Raw genomic sequence first — 14,804 nt, 5'->3', positions numbered from 1 at the left:
TACAAAGACAGAGATAGATACACACACATAGACACAAAGAGAGAGAGAGAGAGAGAGTCAGACACTGAGACAGAGACACACACACACATAAAGAGAGAGAGAGACAAAGTGACACACAGAGACACACACACACATAAAGAGAGAGAGAGACAAAGTGACACACAGAGAGAAACACACATTGAGAGAGAGTGAAAGTCAGTCTCTCCTTCTCACACACACAAAAAACACACAGAGAGAGAAAGAGAAAAATTACAAAGTGAGAGACATGTAGAGAGAAAGAGACACACATAGAGGCAAACAGAGAGAGAGACAGACAGAGAAAAAGAGCCAGACACACACACAAAGAGTCAGAGACAGTGAGGGAGATACACAGAGAGAGAGACACATAGAGACAGACAGAGAGAGAGACACATAGACAGAGAGAGAGAGAGAGACACACAGACAGACAGAGAGAGAGAGAGACACACAGACAGAGGGGGAGAGGGAGAGAGAAACAGTCAGATACAAAAACAGAGACAGATAGACACACATAGAGACAGAGAGAGAGAGAGACACACTGGCACACAGGCTACCTGAGCGGTCAAGGGGACGGGCGCGCGGGCCCCGTTCATCCTGGCGAGCCTGCGGGGGTCGACGGGAGCCTTGCTGGCGATGCACACGATGGTCTTGGGCTTGGCCGGCAGCGGCTGAGGGGGCGGGGAGGTGGGGCAGGTCTCCTGGCACAGCAGCTGCTGCTGCAGGAGCTTCTGCTGCTGCTGCCGCTGCGTCACCTGCAGCCCCCCACAGCCCGTGTCGACCCTGCGCTTCCCCCCACTACTGCTTCCGTGCCTCCGTGCAAATACAACTGACTACACTGCAGGATACAAGTACAAGTAAAAATTGTTGTAACCAACATGTAGTAAAATATATATATTTTTTATTTCATAATTTTGCCAAAAAAAATTTATAGTGTTATTTTTTTTATACTGTTTTTGTGTTTTTAGTACAGAAGCAATTAAATAGTTGTCAGATGCGTAAGGTAAATGTAGATGCATGAATTTGTTTTATTATTTGAAGCTTGGAAACGAGTGTGTGTGATAAGTAAGAAGGAAGTGAATTAAGTATTTGTATTGACTGGCTCAATGTGTAGAATACAACACTCAAAAGAAGAAAATTGAGCTAGATGGACTTTTTTTTTTAAAAAAAAGAAGAAAAAAAAGAAGAGAAGCAAATAAATACTAAGGGTAATGAGTAGTTGAATCACATTGCAATCGCTAACTACTGAGCCCAGATATTTTTTCTTCCTTCAAGAAAATAATGCCAGTCACGGAAAACATCGCTATATTGTTATTGAGCACTCACTAATTAACGCGTGGTGGATAAAAATGTATGTTGTATTGTTTTGTTATAACATGTAAAAATTATTTATGGTTTTTTTTTTTCCCGGTTATTTTTAAAACTTTTGTCACTACAGTGTAACGTGCAACGAATAGTAAACAATTTACAGACTGCAAAGTAGCTCACATGGATTCACTCAAATATTTAAAAGGTGTATGTTCTGAGAAAGCCCAACTACCTCATTTTTCTTCTTTTGAGTGTTCTACACATTCAGCCAGTCAATACAAATACTTAATTCACTTCCTTCTTACTTATCATAAACACTCGTTTAAGCTTCAAATAATAAAAAAATTCATGCCTCTACAGTTACCTTACGTATCTGACAGCTATTTAATTGCTCTATACTAAAAACACACAAAAAAAAACACTATAAATTTTTTTTTGGCAAAATTATGAAATCAAAAAAATAATGTTTTACTACGTGTTGGATACAACAATTTTTACTTATACTTGTATTCTGCATTACCATAGTGATGATGTTTCTAATGAAAGCCACCTGTTTTACGAACAAAAAAAAAAAGTGTTTTATTTCCCCTTTGTAAACAAAAAATTTGATTATTAATCAATTAACTCCATGCATGGCACAACAGTCTCAGCATGATTTTTTTTTTTATAATTTGGAGACTAATTCATTATTTTTAATCCGTGTATCAGTCATTTTTATCTCAGTTCATAGCCAGCAACTTGTCTCTCACAAATTCAACAAAACAATTCTGCTAATAAGTAACATGAACATTACCCACATCCATGCTCAAAATTTTTTTGAAATTAACTAGTCAATTGCATTTGATGAAAATTAGCCTGTAATAAAGTGACCTATAAAACAAACAAAAAATGCATTCTCTTGAATTTATTTGCTTGGTTACATTCACAATGAGGCAAATACAAACACTAGATAGTAGTCACTCAACCTTCATGTTACAATGTTAAGGCCAAATTTTTAGTCTGGATGCATTACAATGCAAGCAAACAACCCAAAAGACTGCTTGCATTAATTAAACTTGTCTAGTTGCATAATGCACTATCACAAAACCAAAAAAATTAAATTAAAAGTTAAAACGTCAAGCACAAGAAAAATTTGGTAATCCTACACTACGGCAGCATTTCCATAAAAAAAACTTTTTTTTAAAATTCTTGTTATATTGCAATAATTATGTACATCTACATTGTGATATTGTAACAAATAAATTAACTGAAAAGTATGGTTATTTTTAATGGAATGTTTGTGCTATATTTATAACTGCCCCATGTTTAAAACTATGTGTGATGATCGTGCAATTGAAATTTCTACTGGCAGTCAATGAGCGGAACACACTGTACTGAAATCAAACCTGATTGTTAGGATGAACTCTGAGAACTAGAGCAGGTACGCAATTGTGCGACCCTGTGTACAAGGTAAACAGCCACTGTAATTGGAGGTTATGTTCACAGACATTTATGATACTTTAAAACTAGTGGTGGGTCAAATCCAAGTACTTTGAATATACTACCCCTCCAATTTTAATTTAGGTCTCAAAGGTCCGAAATGAAATAATGTACAAAGAATGAAAAATATAAACAACGGTTTTGAAACACTTAAACCTTTAAATGTTTTATTTATGAACTAAGTTTCCAGAATCAATACATTTTGTAATTTTACTTATATTATAAATTGTTTAGGGTATAATATCTTAGGGAACGGTAACAGGATAGGTACGAAGGAAAAAACCGACCTAATAAATTTCAGCGGTTATCGGTATTGAATTTTTTGGATTTACTTTATCTCCTCTAATATTTTTCCTCGAATTGTTTTCCTTAAATTTTGTATCCTTCAAATAATAAAGATTTGGTAGTATTTAATGATTTGACTGGCCTATCCCTACTTTTAATTTGTAATGAGGAATAATAATTGAAGAAAATACTTTTTCATTTTCACATAGTTCACTTAAAGTATTTTTGAATGGGGCATGACTACAAAATTACATTTAATATCTGGATGAAGTCGTGATTGGACGCTGTTTTGTGCAGTTCGTAAGAAGTATGTTTGAATTGGCTGCTGGGGTTACAAGTTCATTGGTTTTGTTGGAACTAATTTTTCATTGAAAGCAATGTGAACAGATGACATTTAACTTTATTATGTCTTCCAATACCTACACAGACACACACACCAAACTAAAAGAAGAAAAAACATCACAGGTGTGTAGATACATCACTCGTAGAAAATACAGTCAACCAAAGAGAAAGGACTCCACTGCACAATCGATATTACAGGGTGGCTACCAAACTGTAAAGAATAAATTCCCTGACTTTTCCCTGACTTTTCCAGGAAAATCATTTTTATTCCCTGACCATGCCTAACAATCTCATCAATTTTTTTAAGCGTAAAACCTTCTTATTTTTACATATTATAACTAACTTATCAGATAACATACACAAATATATGTCAAAACAAAATCAGACAAACAATAATAGCTTTTAGAAATTAAAATTTTTCGATTATAGTGTATGTTAAGTGATGATGAACTTGCTAATATTTAGTGAATTATATATAGGTACTAATGAACATACACATTCTTAAGCAATATTAGCAAACAATCTTACTTAAGAGTTTTTATTAGTTTTTCTATGTCTAATTGTAAGGTAACAAATTAAAAGAGTAATGGGTCTTTTTTCTTAATAATGTACGTAATTTTGTTGCCTGTAAATAAAAACGCATTTTTTGTTGATTATTTCTAAAACTTAAAAAAAAAAAATTAAAATTTGTATATTTATAAAACTGAATTTTATTCACTAAAATAAACACATTTCATAAATAATATTTCTTTAACTAGCTATAAAATAAATCCTTTTAAAAATTAATTTTTTTAGATTATATTATATGTTAAGTGAAGATTAAAAACAACTGTTATATACGCCATTTTACCCAATTATGTAAATTATTGTTTTATTTACTCATTTGATGTATAATAACCCAAAAAAGGATAATAGTCTAGGCGTTCACAACACTGATCATTATAAAAAATAACTACTATAACATACAAAGAAGATCGCCTGCAGTAGCGGTAGCAAAGCGAACGAACTATCTGTGACCTGTCTTCTTTGAATTCGAGATGGGAGCGGACGAACTAAAAGAGCGTCCTAGTTCGCACGTGTGTGCTTTTTTTTTTTGTTCCCAGTCGTGTAGTGCTTCTCTACGTTTTACTTTTCAGATGTACTATTTATTTTATTTTGCTGTCCTCTTTGTGTAAACGTTTTTAATAGGAGCGCTCCCGGTCGCGAACTATTATGCGCAAGTCTAATGATTAGCTACTCTTAATATTTACCTTTCACTTTTCTTATCCTGTATTGGAATTCATTTTAAAAAAAATGTTTTACTCCATAAAAGTAATGGGCTAAAAATTTGAATATAACCGAATAAACACTTTAACTTATTAATCACCTTTACTCTTAGCTTTCAGCAACGGCAATATTCTTCCCAAGCCCACACGTTCATATCTGATCCCGCGCACATTTTTCCCCCCATCTTTGTCTACTACTTCTATTCTCTCCTTTTTATCTTTAGAACAAAGCCCGACTAGCTTACTAAATAATACTGAAAACATGTACACGCCACTATTCAAAACGTTTAAACAAAGAGGACAGCAAAATGAAATAAATAGTACATCTGAAAAGTAAAACGTAGAGAAGCACTACACAACACGACTGGCAACAAAAAAAAAGCACTCACGTTTTCATCCCAAAACGTTCGTGTACTTGTACCACAGTTGCCAATAATACGAGAAACAAAAATAAAACTATTTCGGTCATCTCGGTGTACTATGAGCTATAAAACTAGTAAGCATAGAATAATTTGGTACACGTACCATGACTATGGTGGCAATACAATGCATGCGCGTGCACGCCAGCCAGCTGTTATCAGCAACGCAAACACAGCAGAGTTTTTCATGGACCCGCGACATCAAAAATGGCTTCATTAAAATGTCAAACTTTGTATAAAATATAGTATTCAGAATTTCAGTTAATAATTCACTACATACAATTAACAAATTAACAAAGACTATGAATAATATTAAGCTGTAAAATGCTGCAGCAGGAACTTTAGACAAGATTTAATTTTTTCCCTGACTATTTAAAAAATTTCCTGACTTTTCCATGACTTTTCCCTGCTGGCAAAATTCCCTGACTGGTTTTCCCGGTTGGTCGCCACCCTGTATTACCAACATGTGAAATTCACTCTTCTTAACAGGTTTAAACAAAAAAAGCTGCATGGTGGCTGTTCACAGGACATGTGTGAGTGTGTTAGGTTGCATGATAATTGGAACTCATTATTTGAATTTTTTTGTAGCTCTTTGAATCTTATCCTCAAACGTTAAAGCGAAAGGTTACGTTGCCAACGGGGAACAAACAAATGTTTAGGAAAGCGAGTAAGGAACGTGAAATTAAACTTCAAAAAATATTTTCAATAAGATACATGGCATTTTAAAAGTGAATAGTCAATTTAAAGTATTATGGTAAGAAACTATCTGTTCTTAACTATACCGCATGTGTGCTGAACTGAATAAAAACAAAAAATGCCTTGTAAGCAGTTTTACCTTGAGAAATACATATATGAATGTTTTGTCAACATATGCAAATGAAAAATCGGTACAAAGTGTTTGTAATAGACACACAGTGGGTTTTTGACGTAATCGAGAGAGATACAAATAAAATACTTGTTTTACCCGCTGAAGATAGCATTAGAGCAACACTCCTATGATGCTGAAAAACAATGTTTTGCTGGGAGTGATAATTATTGGTGATTGTTAGGCCCTATAATTGTCTGTTAAGGAACAATTAATTACGATCACCTTAGGGTTAATCACCGAATGAAATTTGTTGATCCCGACACCAATGCACACATTTTAAGGACGCAACAAGTTCGGCGAGATACCAAAGTAAAGTAGAAGAACGTACTTTGCGTGAACTCTCTCATGACATTCATTTCGACAAAGGTAAGCAAACAAACAAGAAAGGCTTTATCACGTTTTGGACATGCTTGGACACTTTACCTGCCTCCAATTTACGGAATTTTTAAAATTTTAATTTGTGGTTTAATGAAGTTAATAAATGTATCCAGTTTGTGGTTTAGTAAATTAAAAATGTGTAATTATTAAAGGAATATTATTGAGATTTGAGATGGTTGTAAATTGTTACAGCAAATATATAATATTCATTTCAATATTTATAATTTTTATGCATTTCAATGCAAAATTTCTTTTGATTTCATTTCCCTACTCATAATCAAGTGTTCTTAAAATCCAGAAAGAATGTTTCTGATAATCCAAAATGCCATTTAATAATACATATTTTTTTTATGGAGAAACGGCTGTCACACACCATCAACAAAATTATTAATTTCTAACTGCTAACTTGGCATCATAACCCCCCCCCCCCTCCCCCCTTGCACAATATTTTTCTAAATATATCTGAAAAAATGTGGATTATTTTATTTTTTTAATATACACAAACTAAACTTGAGTGGTTACGGTTATAAAATAGTTGAGGAAATAAAATACAATAAAGAGTCATTATAAATTATTTGGTCTAACCATGTTTATTAACTATATTCACAAGTTATCCATGGTTATTAAGCATTCATAACCATAAGTAACAATATTTGGTCCTTAACAAAGAATGAAGGTTTGACTGCAGAAAATATGAAATGGCCCAATAGTTCATGCATTGAAAACTTCAAAATATTTCTACTGTTGCAAAAAATAACACCAACAGAGAATTTAAATTGCATAAAATTAAAAAATCAGTCAGGGTGTCTACCAGATTTAGTAAATTAAATTCCCTGATTTTTCCAGTTCTAAAACTGAATTTTTCCAGTTTTTATTTAACACAATTACGACATCCCACGAAAATGAAAAAAACCAACAGTACATTGACGGGTTTCAAAGTATTTCAAATTACTTAAATTAATAAAAAAATTACCTTCTTCCAGACATGGCCAAAGTGACTCAATTGATGGCAAATAAAACATTCTGCTACAAATATTTCACACACTTACTTTTGCAAAAATATTAGTAAAAGGAAGCTCCCATCAATTTCGCAGTGACTCAACTTTTGCGTCTATTGCACTTGCTTCAGAACGAGCCAAATCCAACATTCGAGCCTTCTTCAAATGCAATGCCTTGATCTCCTCTTCAACTATTCTTTTTTCTGCCTTCTTTACTGTAGCTTCCTTTTCTTTTTGTTTTGTTTTGTTTGCAGGGCTTCCTTATGCCTACAACTAACAATTCTTACATACTGTAACATGGACTTGGTGATATCCACATGCTCTACACCTCCAGAACGTTGAATAAAGTCGTAAACTTGTCTTTGTGCAATCAGTGTTTCTTCCTGCAAGTTTTCAGTCAGCAGATTATAATTCACTGAAAATCCTCTTTCCAATGATGCATTTCCATGGGAAAGTACCAACATCATCCTCACATACTTTAGAAAGCCTGTTTTGGCAGCTACTGTATCTGCCTTAAGAATGAGCATCCACAAGTGATCAAGGCGCCCGTCTTCTCGAGAAAAAGACGAGAACAGTGCTTCAGAATCTTGCGAGGAACATACCAACTCATATGATCGCTCAATGTTATTAGCTTCTTGTCCTGATAGCCACCTGTTTTGAAGACAACATTCTAAACAGTACTTCACACACTGTTTCCTCACACCCGAATATAAAGCCACAGATGGACATAAGCAGGAAATTCCCTTGGTAAGTTTGTACTTCAGTGGAGTTTTTTTACCATAACCTTTAGACAAGTCCTAACATCATTTTTCAGTAACAGGACAGGCTTTTCTGGTACTTTCTCTTTCTTGGTGGCATGGCGTACTGCATAACCCAACTTGATATTGTTAGCAGTCAATAGACTTTCCTGGTTATCTACATCCAATCGAGATACATTGTGTTTCACCCTAAAGCTCTTCAGTACCTCTGGTTTCAAAAACTTTCCTGCCAAAGCTAATAAAATGTCTATGAGAAAAGGTGCCATGGGTGCTTCACTTTGGAACATTGTAAGAAACAATTCCAGCTCTAAAGCCAAAGAGTGGAAGGATGTCAATTTTACTTCTAGAAGATAATCTTCAAGAGCACTTTTCACTACATTGAAAGAGACAGATGAAATAGAAACTTCACTAACAAATTTATTTGGGTGGGGTAACGTTTTCATGGCACGCTCAGCAACTGCAGTATTTTTTAACCATCTGATTGCACAAAATTTCTTGGGAAAAAGCTCTGATCCAGTTATTCTAATCTAATCTGCCCTCCTTGCAGACTACATGCTTAAACAAATAGTAACTGTACCTCAAAAAACTAAAAAAGGCCCATTGTGTAGCAGAAATTCCAGTTTTGAAAGCACCATGGACCGTATGAAGCCCACAGCTACCAATTTCTAGCAATGAGGGCAAATCTTCACCAAAAGTGTCTGTGATATGTATCTTCAAAGCAAACAAAAATGCCCAGTTTACGTTGGGGCTATCCATAGATACCTGCAGAATATTTCGAATGTTAACAGAGGAGAGAGCTCCCAAAAATGCTTGCAGTATGCCCCAAGAACACTGATGTTAAGTAAGCTGAAACCACTTGGTCTTATCCAAACGCGGGAAGCACATGCTGCAGCAAGTACCGTCAGCAGGATAACAGACCAGCTTGAACCAGTTTGTATCACGTGATTTGACGCCACTTCCGAATCCGATGGTAAAATGAAATGGACGTGCGAACTGTTCGTTATTTGCCATTCAAAAATAAAAAACGGGAGGGGATATACACTTGATGCTACGTCAATGCGAGCTCATCAATAAACAAGAAACGTATTGCCAACTACAACCTACCAAACAAAAATTCCCTGATTTTTTCCTGATTACAATATTCCCCGATTTTTCCAGGTTTTCCAGGGTTGTAGACACCCTGATCAGTGCTTGTTAAGTTACAACACAACTTTAAAAGTAACTACAACAAAAATGGTAAATTAAGTTAGTTTTAGTGCTACACAATCTACATGCATGTATGTATAAATAAAAACCAACTAAGAAATGTGAGAAATCGTAATAAAAAAACTTGCAAACTACAGACTTGCACAAAACTTAATAACTTGAGACAATGATAGCATATTTAATTTCCCAATCTAGGTATAAAACAATGCAATAACAATACAAATACATAAACTTAATTGTTAGGATAGAAATTACTTAAGATAACACGCGCACAGCGATGGAAGGAAGGGAGGAAGGAAGGAAGGAAGGGAGGGAAAAAGAATCAGTACTTATCAGTGATGTGTAAACATCAAACCTCCGATCTAGCAAATTCGTGTTTTCTAACGTTCTTCACGTTGAAAATAAACTTATAACACAAAACTTGGACACAAAATTTACCGCAGAATCCTTAAAAAACAATACAGAGCGATGATAAATAAAATATTCGCATTCCAATTAACAAAAACCTCTGGATGTAAATCACACAGACCTTCATGTGCCCGCCGCTAGAATTTCCTGTCTGAATCGTTAACGTTGCTTGCCAGCATTACATGCAGCTAGGTATGAGCAAAATGGTTTATTTTCCAATACCAGATATGGTTCCCATTTAATAACTGTTTATTTAGATGGTTAACATTATCAGTTATTGGGCATGAAGGTCTGTTTTCAATCATTCACTATTCCAATTGCATAACGTGACTAAAAATCATTATAACCATCAAAATCATGGCATAAATATAACACTGGCATTGTAATTATCGTTCTTTTTCTGAATTCACACGAATATTTTATCATAGTTGCAGATGTAATTATATATAATGTAATCTATACAAAACAATAGTGAAAATGAACTAATCCCAAATTGCATTGAAAAGGTAATTGCTGGCAATTTTCTAGGTTTCATAAATATGCTGGGAACAAAAATCTCCATTATGTCAAAAGTAAGGCATCCTGCCATTATCCTGACCAGGATCTATCGTTCGACACTCCCTCCCTCTAACCCCCTTAACGTGATGAATATTAGTTCCAGTTATCGCGTATACCACGTCCTTGGTAGGCAGCAGAAAAGATGCTACTACATACGTTTTTTTTAAAAATTGTGACAAAAGGTATTAATCATCTTGAGTGGACACAGATCTTGTATTTTATGAGGGATAAAAAAAAAACAATGGAAAACTTCGTCCTGGATTTAAGATCCCACATGTCATTTTAACCCCTCTCCCCATGAACACACCACCACTAAGTTATCGTTGTGTGTATAGTCCGTTTACGTTGAACGTATTTATTTCTGTTATGCTATCAACACGTTTACCACCCAACTAAACTAAGACTAAAAAATATCCAAGATTGAGGACAAACACGCTAGTTCCACGACACGCGAGGGTCCGAGCTGTAGCGGGAAGGCCGACGGGAGGGCGGGAGGGGCTCGCCGCGCACGTGCGGTCGTTAGTGGTGATTACCTGCGGCGAGCTGTTACTGGCGGCACACACACTCGCAGGCACCATGCTAGAGGTGGGCGGAGGGCTGTCCCCGGCCGGGGTTACCTTGGTGGCGAGGAGGCTCTTGATGAGGGAGGTGCTGTTGTTGCACGCCCCCCCCTCCTTGCCGGGGCCCGCCTCCTGCCCCTGGCCCTGCCCCTGCCCCTGGCCCTGGCCCTGGCCCTGGCCCTGGCCCTGCCCCTGGCCGCCCGCGCCCAGCAGGGCCTGCGTCAGGTGCGGGTGGGACGACACCTTCGCCCCCCGGCGAGACACCAGGCACAACGTAGTCACCTCTCCCCTCTCCCCACACGCACACACGCCACCACCACCTCGTGCAGGCCTGCCACTCCCGACACACGCTTCCACGACGCACGAGTATCGCGTTTCATCACACAATCACCACACATTTCACCGTAAAGTCAAATTTGAAAAGAATGGGTTGCGATCTTCACGCGAGAAAAGAATTTTTTTTTTTGCCGAGGTAGTATTTCCGTAAAAATCAAAGCACGTTGCATTGGAAGTGCATTTTAATTAAAAAGCACGGTATTAAAAATAAGAAAACCAATTTATTTAAATTAATCAGTCAATGCAACAAGAACATAGTTAAACTTTAAAAACAGAAAATGTGAGCCGTAACTAACTTGGTGTTCTCATGAGTACCAACGTAGTGCTAATGAATAATGGATTTCAACTTTAAAATACTTTTTTTTTGGGGAGGGGAGGGAGGAAAGGTACATCTTACCAAGAAAATGGCAGGACTGAAACCTCTGGACATACTGAACGGGAAATATAGTGCGGGTACATCTTAAACAATATTTACTATAATTGTAATTAGTGTATTTTCCCATTATAACTGCCTGATAGCAACTTGAAAACTGATTACTGTAGCACGGTGCTTTGTTATGTGATCTTTGGCAAGGTCATGTTTATTACCCCCACAGAGCACTTGGAAACCAACTGTGAGACCAAAAACCTCATCCGATTTTTATGCAAACTTTGATGCTCTAAAATAACAGTGCAATGATTATGCAATAAAACACAGTAATAGAATATTAATTTCCTTGCAATATTAAAATAAATCACTGATGGTGTTACAATATTCATTCATATGTTGCAAAGGAGAAAAAAAAAATCTGATTTAATGTAAAAACCAATTTATTACAAACTTAAAATTATAGTTTCACTAGCTCACATGAAGCTAATTATGTATTTTGCAAGTCAAGCTAATTTTGAATGTCACGGCAGTAAATATGTCGAGTTGGAAAGTCTGCACAAATGGTGGTGTGGACATAGAAGCCATTCTAACAAGGTGAAACACAACAGGTAAAACAATCATGCACAATAATGAATGCATACAATGAGGTGAGCATATTCCAGGATATTGTGACACACACAGAAAAAAGAAATTGATACACAATTGTATCATTTTTTTTTCTAGTCACGACAGACACACTGCCAAATGCGTAACTATAATGTAAAAATTAAAAAGAGTAAAAAATATAAAGTAGAAACAAAATTTTTAATGTCAAAAGGTAATAAAAAACATCACACATAATAAATTAAAAACATTCGTACTCTTATTAAATTTCCTTTATTTTCTAAAGCAATTTAGTATGTTCTTTACTTAATGTTCTCCAAAACAAAAAATTTAACAACTTTGAGTATTTACAGCTTTTAATGCAAGGCAAATTGATCGATTCTATTCAAGATAGACATTGGCACACACCACACAAGTTTGCAACTGTGAGAGATAAAATGATTTGTCAAGAAGTAATAATGCCACAAGCAAGTACTGAAGTAACCCAACTGTACAAAACTCTCTCTCTCTCGCATGACACTTCTAGATAATGCAAAAATGGAGATATTTTTAACACCAATATGTGAGGCGTTTAATATCCAAGCCAGCTCAACCCATTTTCAGAAATTTTACACGATACACGTTAAAGTCTCACTTAGGCATTTTTATTTATGTACATGGGTTAGAGATTGTTTAAAAGAATTTTGATCAAAGATTGTTTTGGTAAGTTTTTTTGCTTTTAAGTCCCTTATTGATGTTTTTTTAAAATTCAATTTATTATTTGGATAAAACTGATTTTAATATAAAACTCCACACCAGGACACTAGTCACCATTTCACATGACTGAAGGTACACCTACAATGGTGATCGTCTGTGATAAATTCAAAGATAACGATTGAAACCACATCCCAAAAGCTAGAAAATGAAGTAATTTTAAAAACTACCCTCCAGCAATATCATATTCATTTACAATTGTCTCTTGCCTTTTGGCTGCAATTGAAAATCAAAGTCCTGAGGTTGGGAATACAAGTGTAAAGTAGATCTCTCTACTTAAACTAACCACCGGCAGTTTAACTGGGAGATCTACAAGTACACCACAACACACAAAGTCCATTTTTTAACCATCAGTAATCAATCATTTCAAGTTATTCCTCTAATAACCACCTCAAGTAACTGTCAAAAAATAAATCTAATGCTCTGGACATAATTTAAAGGAACAATATGTAACCGAGAATAGAAAACTAAACTCAGTCAAAACAAAATTACTTCAAAAATAAAACTGAACAACACAAAAAAATTTTTTTATACAAAACTTAAAAGTACAACTGAAGAGACACCAATGGCAAAATTAAAAAAAAATGATGAGTGAAACTCTCACGTGTTGTAAGTGAAACTTCTTGTCATCACTCAAGAAAACTACAAAATATTTTCCCCTTCACCCTTAATGTCAAATGAAAAGACCTGGTTGCTAATTAAATGTTCATCAATACGCACATTCACACATACATTTTGCACACGCATTCGTTCATGTACGACATCCATGCGACATGCCCATTTAGCATGCAAGTGTATGCAGGAATGAGCGTATGATTTTCGCTTTCTCCGTTTGCTGCCATAAGTCAGTTGTGGCTTTGAATATATATACTGTATAGAAGTCGCCAGCCCAGGTTAAAATTTCTAATATGGTTTTGAGGTAGTTGGTTAATTCACCGCCGCAATCGCCACCATCTCTAGGGCATCGACTTGCGGTGGTCCCTAGCGGACAAGTGTCAAACTCTTCAAACACCCCTTCCCCCTCCCGCGGAACGACCTTGAGCTGCAGTGAATTATGGGAGCGGGGTGCGGGGGAATGACAGCGGGCGACAGTGCTGCGCTCTAACGTGCAAATAACAAACTAAGACCGATACAGGTCGTTACGGCAGCGCCCTGCAGCGGTAAAGTTCCCAAGCTGCTCATCATACGCTCCTGAAAAACGTAGAGTAAATCCTATCCACTCGCGACTTCTATACAGTATATATATATTCAAAGGTTGTGGTTCGAAGAAGTTTCACTCGGAAAACAATGCAAGTAAGGATAAACAGAAAGAGAGAATGAACTGAAAAGAAACATACCTGGCTCTTAACATCGCCTTTGGCAGCGCTATCCCTAGGCTTGGGGGGCGCGCTGAGCTGGGCCTTGAGGATGGGGGACGCCGGGGCGGGCACCAAGGGCACGGACGTGTCTAGCACGAGCTCCGCGGGCGCGGGGGTGGGGGCGGGGGGAGGGGCCTGGGTCTTGGGGACCGGGACCGGGACTGGGGCCGCCGCAGCCTGCTTCCTCGCCGCGGCGGGGGGCTGGGGAGAGGCGGGGGCTATGCCCGACGCCTGCAGCACACCGATGGGGAACGGGTTTGCGCGCACCTTTATGCCCTCGTAGAAGGACAACGTCTGGTCAGAGCCGTTGTTCCCGCCGCCGGCGCCGCCGACGCTCCCGCCGGCCGGCTTCTGTTGGATCGGCCCCACGTTTGACCCGAACACGGACCTGCGGGGGACCAGAACAAACCACGGTTGCCAAACAAACCAAACTGAACAGTGAAAACACCTGTCATCTTATTGCTAGGGACACAAGATACTTTTTATAATGTACTGGAATCATAAAGAAGAGAAAAAAAAATTGATGGTGATACAGAT

At 37.0% G+C, this 14,804-nt stretch overlaps 1 protein-coding gene across 1 annotated transcript in view; it reads right to left on the bottom strand.

Moving 5' to 3' along the window:
- The window catches only part of LOC134537066 (AT-rich interactive domain-containing protein 2), a 152,452-nt gene that overhangs the window by 20,532 nt on the left and 117,116 nt on the right, over positions 1-14,804 (bottom strand). Inside the window, exons 10-12 of the mRNA XM_063377296.1 lie at positions 14,247-14,655; positions 10,821-11,090; positions 573-770 (exon numbers count right to left, since the gene is read on the bottom strand). Of these exons, the coding sequence (XP_063233366.1) occupies positions 573-770; positions 10,821-11,090; positions 14,247-14,655 (877 nt within the window). The remainder of the gene's footprint in view (positions 1-572; positions 771-10,820; positions 11,091-14,246; positions 14,656-14,804) is intronic.

The sequence above is a fragment of the Bacillus rossius genome, chromosome 11 (assembly GCF_032445375.1).
Source record: "Bacillus rossius redtenbacheri isolate Brsri chromosome 11, Brsri_v3, whole genome shotgun sequence".
Taxonomy (NCBI): Eukaryota; Metazoa; Arthropoda; class Insecta; order Phasmatodea; family Bacillidae; genus Bacillus; species Bacillus rossius.
The sequence above is the reverse complement of the archived record's forward strand: the minus strand, read 5'-3'. Positions and strand labels throughout refer to the sequence as shown.